This window comes from Capricornis sumatraensis, chromosome 1 (assembly GCF_032405125.1).
Source record: "Capricornis sumatraensis isolate serow.1 chromosome 1, serow.2, whole genome shotgun sequence".
NCBI classification, from domain to species: domain Eukaryota; kingdom Metazoa; phylum Chordata; class Mammalia; order Artiodactyla; family Bovidae; genus Capricornis; species Capricornis sumatraensis.
Window position 1 is genome coordinate 5,709,080 of NC_091069.1, and position 21,911 is coordinate 5,730,990.

The following is a 21,911-nucleotide window of genomic DNA, read 5'->3' on the forward strand; positions in this document are numbered from 1 at the left end:
GAGGGAGCAGGCAAGGGCTGGAAGGGAGCCGGGGCGCAGGAAGGTGCTGGGGGCGCAGGAAGGTGCTGGGGGTGCAGAAGGGCGCAGAGGACCATGGCCACTGTGCGGGCCTGTGGGAGGTGCCGGGGCTGGGGGCTGAGGCTGCCCCTCCTTTCCACCCCCCATCACTGGATGTCCCCAAAGCAGGCCTGCCATCCCACCTGGGCTGGGAGCAGAGCCCTCGGAGGCGGCTGCGGGGACCACTTCTTACCCTGGCGGAAGTCGGAGAGGATGTGGTGCTCCCGGAACCCGGCAGCGGCCACGCACACCTTGGAGTGGCCGTAGCAGAAGCAGCTGCTGCAGCCGGCGGGGTTGTGGGACTGCAGGTTAAACGCGCCCGGACGACATCTGCAAGGGAGGCGGGACACGCCCCCGGGGGCCGGTGAACTGGCTGTGTTCAGGGAGCCCAGCTAGACCAACTGCAGCCCGCAGTCACTGGGGGATTTTCTTTAATTTCAAATTTAGAGAAGGGTTGCAAACATGACAGACACAGTTCCCATGGCGTCTTTACCTAGCTTTTCCTAATTGTAATGTCCGACCTCACCAGGGTGCGCTATCAAAACCAAGAATTTAACACTGATTAACGCGGCCATGAAATTAAAAGACGCTTACTCCTTGGAATGAAAGTTATGACCAACCTAGACAGCATATTCAAAAGCTTACTTTGCCGACTAAGGTCCGTCTAGTCAAGGCTATGGTTTTTCCAGTGGTCATGTATGGATGTGAGAGTTGGACTGTGAAGAAGGCTGAGGGCCGAAGAATTGATGCTTTTGAACTGTGGTGTTGGAGAACACTCTTGAGAGTCCCTTGGACTGCAAGGAGATCCAACCAGTCCATTCTGAAGGAGATCGGCCCTGGGATTTCTTTGGAAGGAATGATGCTAAAGCTGAAACTCCAGTACTTTGGTCACCTCATGTGAAGAGTTGACTCATTGGAAAAGACACTGATGTTGGGAGGGATTGGGGGCAGGAGAAGAAGGGGACGACCCAGGATGAGATGGCTGGATGGCATCACGGACTCGATGGACGTGAGTCTGAGTGAACTCCGGGAGCTGGTGATGGACAGGGAGGCCTGGCGTGCTGCAATTCACGGGGTCGCAAAGAGTCAGACACAACTGAGCAACTGAACTGAACTGAACTGAATGATTTACTGAACCTTACACATTATTAGGATTTCTCCCCCTTTCCCCACAAATGTCTGTCTTCTGCTTCAGGATCTGATCCAGGGCATGGTGTTGTATTTCACTGTATCTTTAATCTCTATCTGTAATAGCTTGTAGGTCTTTCTTTGATACTTTTGATAGTACTGGTTAAGTACTTTGTAGCATGCCCGCCGTTTGGGTTTATTTGAGGTTTTTCATAATCAGACTGGGGCCAAGGGTTTTGGGGGAGAAAGTGCCCTTCTTGTCACATCTTACTGGGGTAACTGATACCCCTGTGATGTCCTGGTCATGTATGACATCATTGGGGATGTTAATCTTCACCGCTTGGTTAAGGCACTGGCCACCAGGTTCCTCCACTGCAAAACTGCCATATTTTAGTTGTCAAAAGCAAGTCACTAAATCCATCCCAGACTCAAGAGGAAGGGAATTAAGCTCCACCTCTGGGAGGGGGAAATAATGAAAGAATTGTGGACCTATGGTGAAACCACTGGAGTAGGTAGTAAAATTTTTGGTTGGGGGGCACAGGGTATGAGGGTATGATCTCCAACTAGGGATCCAGTCCACGCCCCGTATTGTGGAAACTCAAAGCCTTAACCACTGGATCTTCAGGGAAGTCCCAGTTATTGGTAAATTTTTTGAGGGAGACGTTTGAGGGCTATGCAAATATCCTGTATCTCCTTCAAGTTCTGCCCACGAATTTCAGCATTTATCAGCAGCTCCGGCCTACAGTGACTGTTACTCTGATATTCTAACTGTGATTCTGTATTCCCCTCACTCCTTCTCCATTTCTAAATCTTCTGTGGAATTTTTCTGCAAGGAGGATTTGTCCCCATGTATTTATTTATTCAGGCATCTGTTTATGTCAGTGTGGACTTATGGATATTTATTTTATTCTTGGGTTATAATCCAATATTGTTATTATTTATTTTGTTCCAGCTTTGGGAACTCTTTCAGGTTGGCGTTCATGTCCTTTTGACACAGGCCCCCGTCCTGGTTTGGGTCTTTTGGGGGTTTGTTTTTGTCTGGTTTTGTTTTTAAGCACTTCTCTGCTTTCTGCAACATGCTTCAGGCTCATCTTGTATTTTCTCAACCCCAGCCTCAGAATCAGCCATTTTCCCAATGAGCCCTGCAGATGCCTTTTACAAATGCAGATTCCTGGTTTGCATGATGTTGGGGGGGGTTGCCCAGAAACTCCATTCAGACCAACCCAGGTGGAGGAATCTGATTCATGAGAATCTGCCAGTTACCTCAATGCTGGGCTGCTCCAACAAACCTGTCACCCAGTCCTCGCACTCCACAGATGGGTAAAGAGAGGCTGAGAGGCGAACCTCCTCAAGGTAGAGGCAGCAGAATAGAGTTAGTGGGATCTAGCCCCCCAACTTCACTCTGTCTCCTCAACTTGAGAGGTTTTGTGGGAGGAAGACCCAGGAGGGTGTCCTCCTCCCACTCCAGGGCCCACAAGCCACACGCAGACAAGGTGAGGAAGAGGCCTGGGGCTGCCCAAGATGAGAGTCAAGGCTGGGCGTCTTCCTGACCCAGCAGAGGAACATGATCTGGCAGTAGCGGAGTCCCCAGTGTACTGCTGGGCCAGGCTCCCCCACATACTCCACGGCCAGAGGACCAAAGAGGCCCTGGCACGCCCCACGCCGGCTGCAAAGGCTTCAGAGGTCAGGGACGAAGCCAGGAAGAGGAGACGAAGATGCCCAAGAACATAAACCCGCATCTGTCTGGCAGCCCACTGCTGGGGCTAGGAGGCCCCAGAACGCCTGAGCAGGAAGCTTAGGGAAAAGCCCTTCAGCCTCATTGAGCTTTAGGGGCTCCATTTGTACCACGACAGGATGGCAAAGATGGCAAACAAGCTTGAGTCTCAGCTCAGCTGGTTGGACCTTTTTGGAGCAGGGCATGGAGAAGGATTCTAAGGTAACAGTAGAGCTCGCAGTAAAGATTGCTGTGCTCCATTAGTGATGTCTGCCCTGGGTGTGAGATGGGGGGGTTATAGTAGTGCTCCATTAGTGATGTCTGGGCTGGGTGGGAGATGGGAGGGTTATAGTAGTGCTCCATTAGTGATGTCTGCCCTGGGTGTGGGATGGGAGGGTTGTGGTGGTACTCCATTAGTGATATCTGTGCTGGGTGTGGGATGGGAGGGTTGTGGTGGTGCTCCATTAGTGATGTCTGCCCTGGGTGTGGGATGGGAGGGTTGTGGTGGTACTCCATTAGTGATGTCTGCCCTGGGTGTGGGATGGGAGGGTTGTGGTGGTGCTCCATTAGTGATGTCTGCCCTGGGTGTGGGATGGGATGGTTGTGGTGGTACTCCATTAGTGATGTCTGCCCTGGGTGTGGGATGGGAGGGTTGTGGTAGTGCTCCATTAGTGATGTCTGCCCTGGGCCAGAGATAGGAGGATTGTGGTACCAGTAAGATGTGGTTGCTATCCCTGGATTAGATGATCTCCCCTATCCTTTTTAGCTCTTTCTTTTCAAGAAGATGTATTTTCACAGCTTATGAACTATCAGTGGTGGTGTGTCACAGTATAACCAGTGTCATAAAGTCTTTGGATGGCTTCCTGGGTGTCAGATTCCCTGTGCTCTAAGAAGAGAGCCAGGTGGTGGGGTTGCCCAAGTCTGGGAGGACCATGCTCTGTGCTCCTCCCACCACCACCAAGGTCTCTGCCAGCAGGCTCATTGTTGGATCGGTTCACCCACCTGTCACACAGGTTGCCTTCCACGTTCTCTTTGCAGGGGCAGCGCCCACTGCGGGGATCACAGGTGCCCAGGCTGCCCGCCGGATTGCAGGTACAGGGTCTGCCAAAGAGACAGGACAAGAGGAGGGTGTCCAACGAGAGAGCTCCAGAGTGGGAACAGCCCATCCTCATGGGAAGGACTCTCTCTATCCTTCCTGATGCACGAGAGGAACAGGAGGCAGGCTGACCCAAGAGCCTGCCCCCTGGTTTCCGCTGAGCAAAGGAAGTGACCTAGTCACTCACCTGAATAGCTAACCATCTGCCCCCTCCCACCCGCCTGTCCATCCGCCTGTCCATTCATCCACTCACTCCTCCATCTGCGCATCCTTCCATCCACTGATCCACGCATTCACCCTTCTATCCATCACCCACCCACGCACCTGGTCTCTCCTCCACCCATCTGTCTGCCCATCCATCTGACAAGACATGGTTCCTGTCCTCACAGAGCCTAGAGTCCAGTGAGGATGGACAGGCAAACAGGTGGGCACTGGACTTTGATACAAGCTACAGGAGAGAGAACATCCCGAGTCCACGGCAGCACCAACGAGATGCCTGGGGCGGGGAGGAAGTGGGGGGATTGCACCTTGGTTGACAACTGAAGGACGAGTAGGACTTTGTTCAGACACAGGCCAGGGGGAGGTGGCAGTGGGTGTTGAGTGCTCTGTTGAGAGTGCTCTGGGGTCAGAGAAGTGGCATGTGCAAAGGTCCAGAGGCCGGAGAGACACTGGAGAAGCATCCCGGTCCCCACCCGATGGCAAGCGTGACGCTGGAACCACTGGGTATTCTGTGAGCGAGAGCCTCCCTTACCTTCCCCATGCCATTTCCACTGCCTTTCAAATATCCAAGAAGACTGCTGAAATTAACCAAAGCCAAATTCATTTAAAAGTGCTTCTGATTTATAACGGCTTCGTTTTCTTGGTCGCTGTGCATTTTCCCAGCCAGGTGAGAGCACACGTGTAGGCCCCCCTTCTGCGGCCCAGACCCTAGCAGCCCCGGCCTGTCTCTCTCCCCGTCGGCGCCTCTCCCCACCCCGAGCTCTGCGGACTCAGCGTCTTCCTGAGTTGTGTCCCCCTTGCTAAGAATGGCTTCCCTTTGCCAAGATGCCCAAAGCAGAACCTCGGGGGTCAGCCTTCAACTCTGCTTCCTCTTCTGCTCCCTGGTACCACCTTCTACCCATCGATCCAAATGCCCACCGACTCTGCCTTCTGAGGGGCTCAGGAGCCCCCCGCTTGCTTCCCGCCACTCAGCCACGTGCCCTTGCGGACCATCTCTACCCACCGCCCCCGCCACCCTCACCTGCAGCCGCCCTCGCTGAGCGAGTGGAACCCAGGCAGGCAGCGGTCACACTTCCAGCCCGTCACCGTGGGCTTGCAGACGCAGGTGCCCAAGTCGTCGCACTGGAGGCCCAGGGAGCCTGGGGAGGAAGGGCACAGGGCAGCAGGGGCCCGCGGCGGTGGGTGAGGTTGTGGGGGCGGGGCGGGGCGGCTCACTCACCTGCTGGGTGGCAGTCGCAGGGCTGGCAGGGCGTCCGCGGGTTCCAGCGATAGAAGTTCTCCTGGCAGCGCTCGCAGTGCGGCCCAGCTGTGTGGGCACGGCAGCGCAGGCAGCGCCCACCGTGGCCCGAGCTGCGGAAGAGCTCCCGGTCAAAGGCACACTCCTCAGAGTGGCCGCTGCAGTTGCAAGCTGTGGGCAGGAGGCAGGGAGAGGGTGTGAGTGTAAGGCTGAGGCCCGTGGTAGGAGGGGAGCAGGTGCCGATCAGCCTCCTTGGTGAGTGAGCAGGCAGCTGGAGGAAGGTCCAGGATGGAGTTCAGGCCCGGCTTGATCAACAATCTGGAGACCAGGTGGTTGATCTTCCAAAATGGGACACTCTCAAGAAGAGAGGCACTGTTAATAAAACACACCCAACACAGGACCCTCCCAGGCAAGCCAGGCCTACAGTCACCTGGTCATGGGTCACAGACTTGTTACCTTCCAAAGCAGCAGCCTGGCTCCCCCTGTGGACCCTCCAAGCCATAATGGTGTGTGAATCTGATCCCCAGTGACCATGAGGTCACCCAGAGGCATGAAAAATACAAGTCACCTTTCATTCACTCATTAATACATTTTTCCAAGAAGCAGTATGTATCAAGGATCAGCTCCGTCTTGGCTCCCATGGTGAGCCCAGCGTGGGGCGGACCCATGAACAGTAGGAGCCCAGGTCCTGCACACGTGGTCCCACTGATGGAGGACAGATGCAGCAAGCAGGTGAACATCCTGCAGGGGTGGGGCTGTGACGGGAGAAGCAGGGAGGCGCCAGCCTTCCTGGAGGAAGTCACAGCTAAGGGGACTGAAGGGTGAGCAGGAGGGAAGTGGGAGGGCAAAGGAGGAGGAAGGGAAGGAAAGTCCCAGGCGGAGGCAAGAGGCCCTTTGTGACACAGCCAAAGGAGCAGGCTTCGCCCAGGGTCGGGGTGGGAGGTGGCATGTCATGCGATGGGAGGGTGTGTTGTGCAGTGTGACGGGAGGGAGAGGGGTGCAGGGGCAGCTATGAGGTCAAGAGGTCAGCCAGGGCTTGATCAAGGGAGGCTGGGCAGTCAGGGTCAGAGGACTTCACCTTGGAGCAAGAATGTGGGTGACTGCAATTGTATTTGCATTTGAAAGTGGTGCAGGCAGGGGATAGGGGTGAGGGGGTAGAGAGAGCAGGGAGGTGGGGTCTTAGACACTCAGAGGAGGGGTGACTGGCTGGACCACGTGTTGGCTGTGCAGAAGGACACAGTTAGCCGGGTTGGAGGGGCATGAATGTGATCAAAATCAGGGCTCAGGGCTGCCTGGACTTGGTGGGTGAGAGGGGTCAGGTATACAGCCCAGCTTTCAGGCTGGGAGGACAGAGATGTGACCTCAGGGGTGAGGACACAACCTTTGGTGTCCCCACCATGGAGTCAGCCCCAGACTGGGAATGGTGAGCCAGCCAGCTTCCTTGGCTCCAGGAGGACTTCCTGGTGGAGGCAGGCCAGTGAGGGCAGAAGGAACTCATTAGGGCCACGGTGGCCCTGGGAGGCTCCTGCAGACAGCATCCTGTTCCGTGGAACAGACCGTCCCCTCCCTCCCCCCTGGGTCTCTGTGTCAGCAGCCCAGGCCCAAGAGCACAGTGGGCCCAGAGGCTGAGCCGTCAGGAGCGCGTGCGTGGGAAGACGTGCCTCCCACCAGCATGGAACCAGGCGGGGTCTGGTGCCCAGCAACGGCCAGCTACACTTGCGAGGGCTTAGCAAGTCCGATGACTGTTGGGGGAAAGGGAGGCAGGCAGGGCTTGGGGACACAGCGAGGCTGGAAGGGGCACGCCAGGAGCGAGGCTGGAAGGGGCACGCCAGGCGGGGAAGAGCCCCCAGCGGGGAAGGTAAAGCGCCACCAGCCTCTGCAGTGTGCCTCTCTGAGGTTAGGCAGCCCTGGCCACATCACAAGGGTCGGGCATCCCAGGGCTGCCTGGGGGCCTGCGGGAGAGGATGGGTGGGCAGGTCAGCACCTTCCCAGGGCCCGGGGTGGCCTGGCTTTGATTAGCAGCTGCGGTTGGAGCCGTGAAAACAAAGGAACAAGTTGGGTGTCCTTTTCAGCCCTCCCGCCACGCACGCCTCAACTGGGGAGACTGGGTCTGGGGCTCTGTGTGTGGGGGCAAGGGCTGAGGACCAAACGCCCCGTCCAGCTCTCCCTCAGCTCCCCCTGGTCCCTACGTGGGGGTGACAGCCCCAAGCTACTGCCAGCCCACCCAGAAGCAGGGCTGGGGGCTTGGTTTCCCAAGCCTGCAACCCCCCCCGCCTCTGGCCCCCAAAGTTCCGGGACACTCACGTAGACACTCGTTGGCGGCCTCGGCCGTGCCCCGGGCCCACGGGCGGTCCTGGAAGAAGGGCAGGCAGCGCTCGCAGTCCGTGCCCGTGGTGCTGTGCTGGCACCGGCAGGCCAGCCGGCCCTCCTCATCCGGGCCACACTCGCTGGCATGCCCGTTGCACTTGCACCTGGGGAAAGAACATGGGGGCAGGGTGTCTGCAAACTGGGGGAGGCGCCAGCACAGGAAGGGTTAATCAGCAGGTAGCCCCGGCCTTCAGGGGAGCCCCTGACTCTACTGCTCAGCTGTGGAGCTTTGCATGCCAAGTCGCTTCAGTCGTGTCCGACTCTTTGCGACCCCGTGGACTGTAGCCCACCAGGCTCCTCTGTCCATGGGATTCTCCAGGCAAGAATACTGGAGTGGGTTGCCATGCCCTCCTCTAGGGGATCTTCCCCATCCAGGGATCGAATCCTCATCTCTTATGTCTCCTTGGCAGGTGGGTTTTTACCACTCGAGCTTTCTTCCACACCTACCCTGGGCTCAGGGCAACAGGAACAGAGCTGACCACAGCGGGCTGTTCTGAGCTCTGCACATGTATAAACCCATCATGACTTCACAAGCCCACTATGACCTACACTCAGGGTGCTATACCCAGGGGAAGAAGTCATCTCGGTCTCCTGGGTAGAGAGGGTGGGCCAGCTCTCAGGGCAGTGGGTGGAGGCGGGGGCAGCCAGGGAGGCCACCCCATGCCCTCTCCTTTGCGTCTAAAGGGACGGGAAGGAGACTGCCCCACACATAGGACAGCCCCCAACTCATCTCAAGGCTCCGGTGAGGCTGTGCCTTTGAGGGCAGTCCTGGGCCTGCCCCACCCACCCTCCCCCAGGGTCACACAGGTGGAATCAGGCAGGAACAAAGGTGCCCGGATCACACAGCCTGCTCCGCTGAACCTGACCCTGTGGGACCGTCACCCCAACCCCAAGTGGCCAGACTGAGCCGCTCAGACGATGGCCATGGGTCCCGGCTCCCAGACTTCTCTGTCTCAGCCCCTAGCTGAGCAGTCAGCTCACGTCATCTGTCTGGAGTCTCACTACCACGGTGGAAGGGACTGTAACTATCCCCATTTCACAGGAGAGGAAACTGAGGCTCAGGTCATGGCGTGACGGATGCCATGTGGCAGAGCTAGAATCTGAAGCCCATTCTCTCCTAGTCCACACTGCCCCCCAGCTCCTGGACACTCCTCTGTGCCCACTTGGTGTCTCCCCATAAGCTGCGTTTCATGCTCCATCCTAAGTGGGTGCTGAAGACTCTCCAACCACTGCCGGTGGGGCACTGGCTCCTCTCTGGGAGCTCAGGGTAGGCAGGTAATGCCCAGCACTTCTGGCAGGTGAGGCGGGCACCAGGCAGTCTCGGGAGACAGCGGTCACCCATCTCAGGATAAGGGACTGCTCTCGGCCCCAGTGGGATACTGGAAACACTGCCTCCTCCATGAAGCCCTCCGACCTTAAGGGAAGGAGTGCAGTTCCTGTGGGCCACTGAGGGACACAGGCTGCCGGGCCACTGTCCCCAGCCAGCTGCTGGCCTGAGGGTGGTCCGGCTCTGGCAGCTGGGACCCAGATGTTCTCTGTCCCAAAGCCCCCTGACAGCAGGCGCTGCAGCTCACTGACATCCACCATCCTCGGAGGGGCCCTGCCCCTGGGTGGTTTGACTTGAGTCAAGTGTGGAGTTGGGGTTGGGGGAGAAGGGGCAGAGAGGTCCTCACAGACACTCCCCCATTTCCCCTTCACTCCCGAGCCTCTGCCTCTGAGGGGTGCAGACGCCCCAAGTGCGGACAGTGGACCCATGCTCCCTTTGCAGATACCCATCTCTCTGCACCCCGTCCAAGAACCTCTGATTTCTGGAAGCCCCTGCTCCCTACCCTCCTGGGCCACCACTCCCATGTTGAGCTGACTTCCCATCCTAACTAGCTTTCAGACCCACACCTCTCCCATCCTCTCTGCCCAACCAGCTTCTTCTTTAAAATATTTATATTTATTTATTTGGCTACGCCTGGTGTTGGTTGCAGCATGTGGGATTTTTGCTGCGGCATATGAACTCTTAGTTGAGGCATGTGGGATCCGGTTCCCCCACCAGGGATCGAACCTGAGCCCCCTGCATTGGGAGCACAGAGTCTTAGCCACTGGACCATCTGGGAAGTTCCACAACCAACTTCTCTCTCCTCTCGTCTCCCCACTTATGCTGTCAGGGGCTGGGGTGTTTTAGAAATCCGATCCTCTTGCTACTGGCCAAATCCTTCAGCAGCTTCCCACTGACTGCACAAACTTGGTCCACGGTCCAGACAAGCTTCCGGCCGTCTCTGTGTCCCCCGTTCCAGCCACAGGGTTGTCACCTTGTTCCTCAAGCCTGGGTCTCGCACACTAGTTCTTTCACTGGGATGCCTGCCCCTCACCTCCTCCAGCCTCATGGGGGCTCCCTGACCTCCTGTGGGGTCCCCATCTGCAGGGTGGTCCCCCTGACCAATGGCACACCTTGCCCTGGTCTCCCGTCCCTGTTACTCTGGGGCGTGGTTCAGTACAGTTCAATTGTGTCCCACTCTGCGATCCCGTGGATGGCAGCATGCCAGGCCTCCCTGTCCATCACCAACTCCCAGAGTTTACTCAAAGTCCTATCCATTGAGTCAGTGATGCCATCCAACCATCTCATCTTCTGTCATCCCCTTCTCCTCCCGCCTTCAATCTTTCCCAGCATCAGGGTCTTTTCAAATGAGTTAGTTCTTCAGATCAGGTGGCCAAAGTATTGGAGTTTCAACATCAGTCCTTCCCGTGAATATTCAGGACTGATCTCCTTCAGGATGGATTGGTTGGATCTCCTTGCAGTCCAAGGGACTCTCAAGAGTCTGCTCCAACACCACAGTTCACGGGTACTGGGTTCTAATTAGTTTGTGGTTAGTGGGGTCTAATCTGGTGACTGTCTGCCTGGGGCCAGAACACATCTGTCTGTTTTCTCCATTCCAAGAAGCCCGATAAGCATTTACATTAAAGATGTCACATGTGCCTGGCGGGCCCAGTACCGGGTGCCTGCATGTAAGGCAGGCCTGAGATGCCGATGCTTCTTGCAGACGAGATGCTTAAGCAGACAGACGACAACACGCAGTGACTGAAGCTTGAGGAGTATGCGGGCCAGGACCAGGCGTCCCGGCAGCAGGGCCTGGCGATCCCCAGGAGAAGCACGGAAGCACGGTGGCTCCTCCCACAGCGACCTTTCCAGGTCATGGGCCGAGGGGCTTTGGAGCAGCCTGAACCATTCCTCCTATGCAGAGATGCCTCAAAGCCTTTTTCAACACTGCGAATGTCCCTGGGAAACCCTACTGTACCCAAGTTTACAAGATTTGGGGAAGAATGAGGTTGATCGGCTCCATCGGTTATAAGCTCGTGAGTGCTGCTTAAAGAAGTGAAGCTGAAAGTCTGGGGTCCCGGGCCGGCTCGAGGCCACTGTAAACCAGTCTTACTTGGAGCACATGTCCCATGGAACGGTGGGTGGGCGAAAAATGTAATAGGCTCTGTGTGTCAGATGGGAGCGTGGAACACTGCTGCACACGGGCACATGTGGCATGAATGAATGAGTGCACCTGTCTGATGCCCAAAAAAAGGAAGGAAAGGGAGGGGGAGGGGCCTCCGGGCAGAAGGAACTGCAGGTGCAAAGGGCTGGCATGTCCCACAGGTGGTGCCGAAACACGGCTCACGTGGGAAAAGCAGTGGAAGGGGAGCGGGAGGCGGGATGCAGCCAGGTCATGAAGGTCTTGAATGCTGGACCCAGGGGACCAGGCTCTGGCTTTCCCCCAAACCCCCCATCACTCAGAGCACCAGAAATGGCTTCTTTACCATCCACGGTGGCTCAGACGGTAAAGAACCCGCCTGCCAATGCAGGAGATCCGGGCTGGATCCCTGGCTGGGGAAGATCCCCTGGAGAAGGGAATGGTTCCCCACTCCAGTATTCCTGCCTGGAGAAGTCCACGGTCAGAGGAGCCTGGCAGGCTACAGTCCATGGGGTCGCAAAGAGCTGGATGTGACTGACCGACTCACACTTCCGCTTTCCACTTTTCCACCCTCCACGGTAGCCACCCTTGTCCCCACTGCTGCCCGGCCTACCACCTACCTGCCGCCCACCGAGAAGTCCGACACGGCGTAGTAGTAGGACCGTAGCACTTTGGGGTCCTTGAAGATGTCATCCCCAAACGTGTTGAGCCGGTCCAGGGAGACGAGGAGCTCCGTGCTGGTGACCCACTCCTGGGGGACAAGACGGAGGGGAAGGGGCACCATCAGCAGTGTGTGCTTCCAGGCTGTGTTCCCGCCCTGCTCTGCTGGGAGGTCCAGCCTGTGGCCTGGGGGTGGTGGTGGCGTCGGTGGTGGGGTCTCCTGACACGCAGGGACAGGCCCAGCCCAGACAAACCCTGAGAACACGGCAGAAATAAGAAGCCTGTGCTTTGGGGTCATGTCAACCTGGGTGCCCAGCCCCGTCCTGACTCTGCAGCTTCGGGGAAGCAGCCCAGTGTCTCGGAACCTCCACATCCTTCCCATCTGTGAAGTGGGACAAGGGATAACGTCTGTCCCAGGAGGGTGATGGAGGAGAAAGAGCCGATGTCAGCGGCGGGGCATGGAGTCCGCCAAGTGGCCGAGGTGCTGGGTGAAGGGCTGGAGCAGCCCTTTTAAAACCGTGTCACGCGGGTCCCCGACTCCTCCCAGTAGAATTGCACTGCCACGCTAGAGGTTAGCCGAGGGAGGGCGCGTCCCAGAGCCCTGGGTTTACAGGCTTCTCACGGGCTAAGGAGCTGCCTCCCACAGACAAGGCCCTTGCCCCAGGTGACACGTCTCACCAGAACACAGCCCATGAGAACAGGGACTCGGGGTCCTCGCGGCATCCCCAGCCCCGGGCTCTGCCTAGCCCGGAGCAGACAACGTGGTAAATACTTGCTGATGGCGGGAGGAGAGGCTTCCCCCTGGAAGAGCTGGCGGGGACTTGGGGGAGAGCCCACGTGAGGGCTGACATTTTCATCGGCCTGGTGTCACAATCAGAGGTGGCTCCAGCTGAATGTTAATCACCTTTTTAATTCAGCCCAGGAGCCCCTGGTTTAGCAATCAGGCCCATTAGGACAGGAAATGAACTCCTGGCAGAGTCTTGACTTCTCACCCCAGCATGACTCAGGCCAGCAGGCCTCCCCGGTCCCCCTCAGGCTCAGCAACTCTCAAGCCCGTGACCTGGGGCCCAGGACCTCTGCCTGAGGATGCTTCAGCCAGGGAGGAGTTAAGAAAACTTCAGAAGGGACCTCAGTGCTCAGAGGAGTTTGTCAGCTCCCCGGGGGTGTCACTCTCTGAATCACTTCCCAAATGTCAGTGTGCATTCAGGGATCAGGTTAAAAAGCAGCTTCTGATCAGAGGTGGGGCCTAAGACTCTGTATTTCTACATGTGCCCAGATGTTGCTGATGTTGCTTGCCAGTCCCTGGGGCAGCTGAGAAGCAAGGGGCAAGGCCCGGGTGGGAACCCAGTAGAGCACAGCTGAGGCACTAAGAGTCTTCTTTGTCTGGAGACAGTGCCCGTAGAGAACTCAAATCACTGCTGCCTAAGCTGGAAGGTGCAACAGCTGACACTTACTGTGTGGTTATGACTTGCTGCTGCTGCTGCTAAGTCACTTCAGTCGTGTCCGACTCTGTGCGACCCCATAGACGGCAGCCCACCAGGCTCCTCCGTCCCTGGGATTCTCCAGGCAAGAACACTGAAGTGGGGTGCCATTTCCTACTCCAATGCATGAAAGTGAAAAGTGAAAGTGAAGTCGCTCAGTCGTGTCTGACTCTCAGCGACCCCACGGACTGCAGCCCACCAGGCTCCTCCGTCCACGGGATTTTCTAGGCAAGAGTACAGGAGTGGGGTGCCATTGCCTTCTCTGGTAGTTATGACTTAGGTCCTCACAATAACCCCATGGGGAGGGTTCATTCTCAGCCATGTTTCACAGACGAGCAGGCTGAAGCACCTGATGCAAAGCGTTGACTTGTGGGAAAAGACCCCGAAGCTGGGAAAGATTGAAGGCAGGAGGAGAAGTGAGCGGCAGAGGATAAGATGATTGGATGGCATCACCGACTCAATGGACATGAGTTTGAGCAAACTCTGGGAGACAGTGAGATAGTGAAGGACAGGGAAGCCTGGTGTGCTGCAGTCCATGGGGTCGCAAAGAGTCAGACATGACTTAGCAACTGACCAACAACATGACCCGAAAGACTGAGGCTCAGAGAAGGTAAGTGCTGTGCTTCCAAGCTGCAGAACTGGTGCACGAGGAGCTGGGGTTCGTGTTTGACCCCCAGGGTCCCAGCTTTAGCCACTAGGTAGCCTGCCTTCCTGCATCTAACCGCAACGCCCTCATCATATCAGTGGAGTCCAGAGGGCAATGACCCGCCAAGGTATCGGTCTGCAGGGGCCCTCCTCTGGGTTCCTGCATCTGCCCTGCAGCCTATGACCTGCTCATCAGTCTGTGAAGACAATGACCGTGGGAACAGCATCAGGCTCTCCCTGAGACACCGGGAAGGGAGCTGGGAGAGAGAAGGGGAATTTGCTCCCTTAGCCCAAATTGTACAGGTCACTCCCTGAAGGTCGCTTCTGGGCAAACTGGGGACCCTGTGTACACACGCAATGGGCTTCTGCAACTTCCGCAATGGCCCAGTTAAAACTGCAAGTGGGCTCTCGCGTTGATTTTGGACACACCCGGGGGCCAGAATGCAATGGTAAGTAGCAGGAGGCGGGAGCTTCGGCTCCAGGCAGCAGTGGTTCTGCCCCAGGCAGCACCCTGCAGAGGGTCAGCCTTCTACCCCAGGCCTGTGGCCCCCTGCATGGGGGATAGAAGGATCCAAGACTCAGCAGTCACATGAACACATCCTTCGTTGTTGTTCGGTCTCTCAGTTGTGTCTGACTCCTTGCGGCCCCTGGACTGCAGCACACCAGAGTTTCCTGTCCTTCACTATCTCCAGGAATTTGCCCTAACTGATGCTCATTGAGTTGGTGAAACCATCGAACCGTCTCTTCCTCTATTACCCCCTTCTTCTCTTGCCTTCAATCTTTCCCAGCATCAGGGTCTTCCCCAATGAGTTGGCTCTTCACATCAGGTGGCCAAAGTATTGGAGCTTCAGCTTCAGCATCAGTCCTTCCAGTGAGTATTCAGGACTGATTTCCTTTAGGACGGACTGGTTGGATCTCCTTGCAGTCCAAGGGACCCTCAAGAATCTTCTCCAACACCATAATTGATTACATCCTTGGGTACCCCCACCCCACATGCTCCCCATCCTTAGAGGAAGCACCACCCTGGGGGCGCCCAGAGGGGAAAGAAGGGGAGCGTGACCTTGCCTTTCTTTGTCTCTGACCTTGGTTTCTTTCTCTGACCTTGGTTTCTGCCTGGGGGGCTGCAAGGGGCTCATTTCTGCAAAGGCTGTTTCTCATCAGGGATAACATTCAGGACATATGGGGCAACAAGACAGGGGACCCCCCGGGCCAGCCGTAGGTCTTTTGGCATGCTGCCAAGATGGCACAGATGCAGGTGGATTGATTGTCCCATGAATGGACTCAGATGGGCAAGATACGGGGACCTGGTGCACACCCACGGCCATAGCGCTCTGCCATGGAGATGAGATCAATGAGCTTCTACGATCTCATCTTCAAAGGGTGAATAAGCATCTCTTAAAGGCCACTCACTCTGCTGGCGACCTTCTTGTTGACTATCCAAGGTGGCAGCAGCCAGCCCCATGGGGCTAGTAATTAAAATTCATTAAACTAAAATAAAGCCGAAAATTTAGTCCCTCAGTCGTGCTAGTCACACCTCACGTGTTCTTACAGACACACGTGGTTCGTGGCAACCCCCACCGCACCGCGCAGCTTGGGGTCATTTTCTTCTGTCACTGCAGGAAGTCCTGTCGGACAGCTCCGCCTGGCAGCACGGAAACCACGACTCCACGAGTCCAAACGCGGGTGCTTTTCACGTTTCCCTTTCGTCCTCATCACAGCCCTTGGAGACACAAGGGGCAGGCAAGGCCATCCATCCCAGAGCAGGGAGCTCTGGCAGGGGCTCCAGCTAGGAGTCAAGGCACTCAGGACCCTTCCACCCACCCGCACGTCCCCCTGGAAAGTCCCTTCCCTGGCTCTGAGCCTCCATTTCCCCAGGGGAAAGGGGTTAGCTGAGTTGGTGGCTGTCACAGGGCACCCTCTTCCATCTCTTTCATTATCAGGCATTCACAAAAGATTCAGGCACAACAAAAGCTTCTGTTGTTTAGAATCTAAAAACCAGGGGATCTCGAAGAGCCCCCTGCATCCTCCTGCCCTTTCAGTCTTCCCTCTGGTCCCCTGGACCTGAGTGTCCGGGTCAGCCTCTCCCCTCCACCCCCCAGTCCCACTCCCCTCTAACCTGCAACACAGGGCTCTCTTCAAAGTTGTAGGCACTGGGCCTGCCCTCCAGGGTGGAGAAGGCCACATTGCCCCCGCTCAGCGGGGAGATGTCGCTGAACTCAGAGGTGCAGAAGGCCACGCGCTCGTCCTCGCCCGGCCGCAGGAACAGGCCCTCGGGCCGGCCGTAGGTCTTTTGGCATGAGGCGCTGTAGTACTGGTAGGGCTCCCAGGGGCCCCCCACCTGGCTGCGCTTGTAGATGGCAAAGCTCTCGGGTCGACTCGTGTGGAACTTCAGCCGCACATAGGTGATCTCGTAAGCTTTCCCTGCAGTGGGAAGATGTGGACCCATTTTACAGAAGGGAAGAGAGAGTCAGAATCCTGGTCCAGGGAGAACAGAACGGCTGGGCTGCATGAACTATCTTGGATGGATCGTTAGAGGCTCTCTGGAGCACCGAGCAGGGCATGCCAGGATCAATTAGTGATGCCTGTCAGGGACACCGGAGAGGACAATGCTGGCATGATTCCCAGGCATTTGCCATCCCCTAATTAGGCCAATTGCCCCCCTGCACAGCAATCAGCAATGTAACACCTCCGACTCAGCCATCTCTTTCTGCTTCAAATTGCTCCAGCAATGGGATAGTGCCACAACCCGAAGTCTGCTCTGCCATTAGAAAGTTACTTCTTTTACTACACCCCAACAAAGCCAGACCTCCCATCTGTGCCTTTTTACCTCCTTCCCTCCCAGTGATTTCAGACCCCTGGAGTCTGGAGACATGCCTGTTTCAAGCCCCCCGCCCCAATCCTAATGCAATTCCCCCGGGACTTCACTCTTCCCGTGCTTCCATCAGACTTCTCCTCAATCCAAATTTCTCAAGAGAAGTCTCCATCTCTTGGGTCCACGGCCTTATCTCCCAATTTAGCAGTTGTGCATTGTGCCTGATTCTTTGCGATGCTCTGGACAGTAGCCTGCCAGGCTCCTCTGTCTATGGGATTCTCCAGGCAAGAATATTAGAGTGGGTAGTCATTCCCTTCTCCAAGGGATCTTCCCGACCCAGGGATTGAACCTGCATCCCAGGCGGTGCTAGTGGTAAAGAACCCACCTGCCACTGCAGGAGACTTAAGAGACATGGATTCAGGCCTGGGGTTGGGAAGATCTCCTGAAGGAGCGCATGGCAACCCACTCCAGTATACTTGCCTGGAGAGTCCCCTTGGACAGAGGAGCCTGGTGGGCTGCAGTCCGTAGAGTCGCACAGAGTCAGATGCTCCTGACCAGCACAGAACTTGTCAAGGCCCCCTTCCTGCATCCACCTTCTTCCCCTGGCCTTTCTGCCCGGTCCCGGATGCCCCGGGAGGCCTGCCCTGCTGCCGCCGCCTCCATCACTGTCCACAGTCTTCCTTACCCACTGAGGACAAGTCACTTCAGTCTTCTGTTTAAAACACTGTGGCCCCATGTGAGAGCTAAATCTATAAAACTCTTAGAAGAAAATAAAAGAGTAAATCTTCGTGACCTGGGTGAGGTAAAGCCTTCTTAGATGGGACACCAAAGGAACAAGAGACAGAAGAAAAAACAGACGGACTGAACTTCACCAAAAACTCCTGTGCTTCTCGACACCACTGAGAAAATGGAAAGCCAACCACAGAATAGGAGAAACTATTTGCAAAGCATGTATCTGTTAAGGGGTTTATCTAGAATGTGTAAAGAATTCTTACAGCTCAAAAATAAAAGGATCATTGGGGACTTCCCTGGGGGTCCAGTGATTAGGACTTGGTGCTTTCACTGCAGGGGGCACGGGTTCTATCCCTGGTCAGGGAACTAAGATCCTGCAAGCCACGTGGCTCCACGACGCCCCCCCCCAAAAAAAAAGGACAGATAGCCCAACTGAAAAAATGGACATTTCTCCAAGGAAGATATATAAATGGCCAATGTGCACAGGAGAAGATGTTCAACATGACTACCCAGAAGAAAGCTACAAGATACCACTCCACTCCCCTAAGATGGATATAATAAAAAGACAAAAAGGAGTGTTAGCAAGGACGTGGAAACACTGGAAGCCTTGTACACAGCTGGTAAAAGTGTAAAATGGTGCAGCTGCTTTGGAAAAGAGTCTGGGGGTCTCTTAAAAAGTTAAAATAAAGTTACCACGTGGCTCCGCAATCTCACTCCCAGGCGTGTGCCCAAGCAAAATGAAAACATATGTCCTCACAAAAACCTCCACATGAATGTTCACAGCAGGATTACTCATAAAATCCAAAGACCGGAAACAACTCAGACGTTTGTCGACAGATAAATGACAAAATAAAACATGGTATATCACACAAAGGAATATTATTTGGCAAGAGAAAGGAGTAAAGAGCTGACACAGGCTACAAGGGAGATGAGCCTTGAAAACAATATGATAAATAAAGGAAGCCGGGCTTCCCTGGTGGCTCAGTGGTAAAGAATCCACCTGCCAGTGCAGGACACGGGTTCCAGCCCTGGTCCAGCTCAGCCCGAGCACACAGCTAGCAGCCCGCTCCAGCCTGTGCACTATAAGAACGGAAGCCACGGCAGTGAGAAGCCGGACACCGCGGCTAGAGGGCAGCCCCTCTCCGCAACGAGAGGAAAAGCCCGAGCAGCAAGAAGACCCAGCACAGTCGAAAATACAAAGAAGTTGATTCCACAGAGCACATACAGTATGACTTCACCTATATTAAATGTGCCAAATAGGCACCGTCAGAAAAATGGAAAGTAGATTAGTCGTTTTCAGGGTTTAGAGGGCGGGAGAATACTCAGGGGGAGATGATTGCTAATAGGTACAGGGTTTCTTTGGAGGTGATGACAGTGTTCAAAAATGGACTGTGGTGATGAGTATACAACTCTATGAGTAATACTAAAAAGCACTGAATTGTATGCTTGAGTTGGGTGCACTGGATGGTAAATTATGTTTCCATAAATTTGTCTTATATATTTTTAAAAATTGGTCCTCACATCCATTAGGATATCTATTATTTTATTCTATCTTTAAAATTTATTTGGTTGCCCCAGCTCTTAGTTGCAGTACGTGAGATCTTTAGTTGCAGCATGCGGGATAGAGTTCCCTGACCGTGAATTGAACCCTGGCCCCCCGTATCGGGAGCATGGAGTCCCAATCAGTGGACCACCAGAGAAGGGCCTAGGATGGCTATTATTATTATTATTTTTTAAAGCATATAACAATACCAAGCGTTGGCGAGGATGTGGAGAAGTTGGAAGCCTTGTGCACCGTTAGTAGGAGTGTAAAATGATGCACTTGCTATGAAAAACAGCTTGGCGGTTCCTCAAGAAATTAAAAATAAAATTACCATATGATCCAGCAATTCCACGACTGGGTATATACTCCCCAGAATCATGCAGGGTCTTGAGGAAATATTTGGACACACACATCCTCACAGTAGCATTATTCACGATAGCCAGGAGGTAGAAGCAACCCAGGCGTGCATGGATGGATGATGAAGAAACAAAACATGGCTCATCCCACAATGAAATGTTATTCAAACTTTAAAAGCAGGGAAATTCTAACACATGCTACAACCTGGATGAGTACCAAGGACGTTATGTGAAGCAAATTAAGCCAGTCATCAAAGGACAAGTACTAGGTGACTCCACTTATATGAGGTCCCTAGAGTAGTTGAATTCAGTGTATGTACTGCTGAAGGGAGCCCTAGAGTAGCTGAATTTATAGAAACAGAAAGTAGAACGGTGAGTGAAGGGGGTGAGAGTGTTTAATGGGGAGAGTTTCAGTTCAGTTCAGTTCAGTCGCTCAGTCGTATCCGACTCTTTGAGACCCCATGGACCACAGCACGCCAGGCCTCCCTGTCCATCACTTACTCACAGAGTCTACCCAAACCCACGTTCATTGAGTCAGTGATGTCATCCAGCCATCTCATCCTCGGTCGTCCCCTTCTCCTCCTGCCCTCAATCTTTCCCAGCATCAGGGTCTTTTCCAGTGAGTCAGCTCTTCGCATCAGGTGGCCAAAGTATTGGAGTTCCAGCTTCAACATCAGTCCTTCCAATGAACACCCAGGACTGATCTCCTTTAGGATGGACTGGTTGGATCTCCTTGCAGTCCAAGGGACTCTCAAGAGTCTTCTCCAACACCACAGTTCAAAAGCATCAATTCTTCTGTGTTCATCTTTCTTCACAGTCCAGCTCTCACATCCATACATGACTACCAGAAAAAGCTTTGACTAGATGGACCTTTGTTGACAAAGTAATGTCTATGCTTTTTAATATGCTGTCTAGGTTGGTCATAACTTTCCTTCCAAGGAATGAGTGTCTTTTAATTTCATGGCTTCAATCACCATCTGCAGTGATTCGGGAGCCCTGAAAAATAAAGTCAGCCACTGTTTCCACTGTTTCCCCATCTATTTGCCATGAAGTGATGGGACCAGATGCCATGATCTTCATTTTCTGAATGTTGAGCTTTAAGCTCAACTTTCTCACTCTTCTCTTTCACTTTCATCAAGAGGCTCTTTACTTCTTCACTTTCTGCCATAAGGGTGGTGTCATCTGCATATCTGAGGTTACTGATATTTATCCCAGCAATCTTGATTCCAGCTTGTTGTGAATCCTCCAGCCCAGCGTTTCTCATGATGTACTCTGCATATAAGTTAAATAAGCAGGGTGACAATATACAGCCTTGACGTACTCCTTTTCCTATTTGGATCCAGTCTGTTGTTCCATGTCCAGTTCTAGCTGTTGCTTCCTGACCTGCATATAGCTTTCTCAAGAGGCAGGTCAGGTGGTCTGGTATTCCCATCTCTTTCAGAATTTTCCACAGTTTATTGTGATCCACACAGTCAAAGGCTTTGGCATAGTCAGTAAAGCAGAAATAGATGTTTTTCTGGAACTCTCTTGCTTTTTCGATGATCCAGCAGATGTTGGCAATTTGATCTCTGGTTCCTCTGCCTTTTCTAAAACCAGCTTGAACATCTGGAAGCTCACAGTTCACATATTGCTGAAGCCTAGTTTAGAGAATTTTGACACATGGACATTACCAGATGGTCAACACCGAAATCAGATTGATTTTGTAGCCAAAGATGGAGAAGCTCTATACAGTCAGCAAAAACAAGACCGGGAGCTGGCTGTGGCTCGGATCATGAACTCCTTATTGCCAAATTCAGACTAAGTTGAAGAAAGTGGGGGAAACCACTAGACCATTCAGGTATGACCTAAATCAAATCCCTTATGATTACACAGTGGAAATGAGAAATAGATTTAAGGGCCTAGATCTGATAGACAGAGTGCCTGATGAACTATGGAATGAGGTTCATGATATTGTACAGGAGACAGGGATCAAGACCATCCCCAAGAAAAAGAAATGCATAAAAGCAAAATGGCTGTCTGAGGAGGCCTTACAAATAACGGTGAAAAGAAGAGAAGCAAAAAGCAAAGGAGCAAAGGAAAGATATACCCACTTGGATGCAGAGTTCCAGAGAATAGCAAGGAGAGATAAGAAAGCCTTCTTTTTAGCCATCAGTGCAAAGAAATAGAGAAAAACAATAGAACGGGAAAGACTCGAGATCTCTTCAAGAAAATTAGAGATACTAAGGGAACGTTTCATGCAAAGATGGGCTCAACAAAGGACAGAAATGGTATGGACCTAACAGAAGCAGAAGATATTAAGAAGAGGTGGCAAGAATATACAGAAGAACTGTACAAAAAAGATCTTCACGACCCAGATAATCACGATGGTGTAATCACACACTTAGAGCCAGACATCCTGGAATGTGAAGTCAAGTGGGC

At 54.1% G+C, this 21,911-nt stretch overlaps 1 protein-coding gene across 1 annotated transcript in view; it reads right to left on the minus strand.

Annotated features, from left to right (window-relative positions):
- The window catches only part of LAMC3 (laminin subunit gamma 3), a 67,758-nt gene that overhangs the window by 35,735 nt on the left and 10,112 nt on the right, over window positions 1–21,911 (minus strand). Inside the window, exons 2-8 of the mRNA XM_068966183.1 lie at window positions 16,167–16,471; window positions 11,885–12,015; window positions 7,756–7,922; window positions 5,434–5,622; window positions 5,236–5,353; window positions 3,902–4,000; window positions 251–387 (exon numbers count right to left, since the gene is read on the minus strand). Coding sequence (XP_068822284.1) covers window positions 251–387; window positions 3,902–4,000; window positions 5,236–5,353; window positions 5,434–5,622; window positions 7,756–7,922; window positions 11,885–12,015; window positions 16,167–16,471 — 1,146 coding nt within the window. The remainder of the gene's footprint in view (window positions 1–250; window positions 388–3,901; window positions 4,001–5,235; window positions 5,354–5,433; window positions 5,623–7,755; window positions 7,923–11,884; window positions 12,016–16,166; window positions 16,472–21,911) is intronic.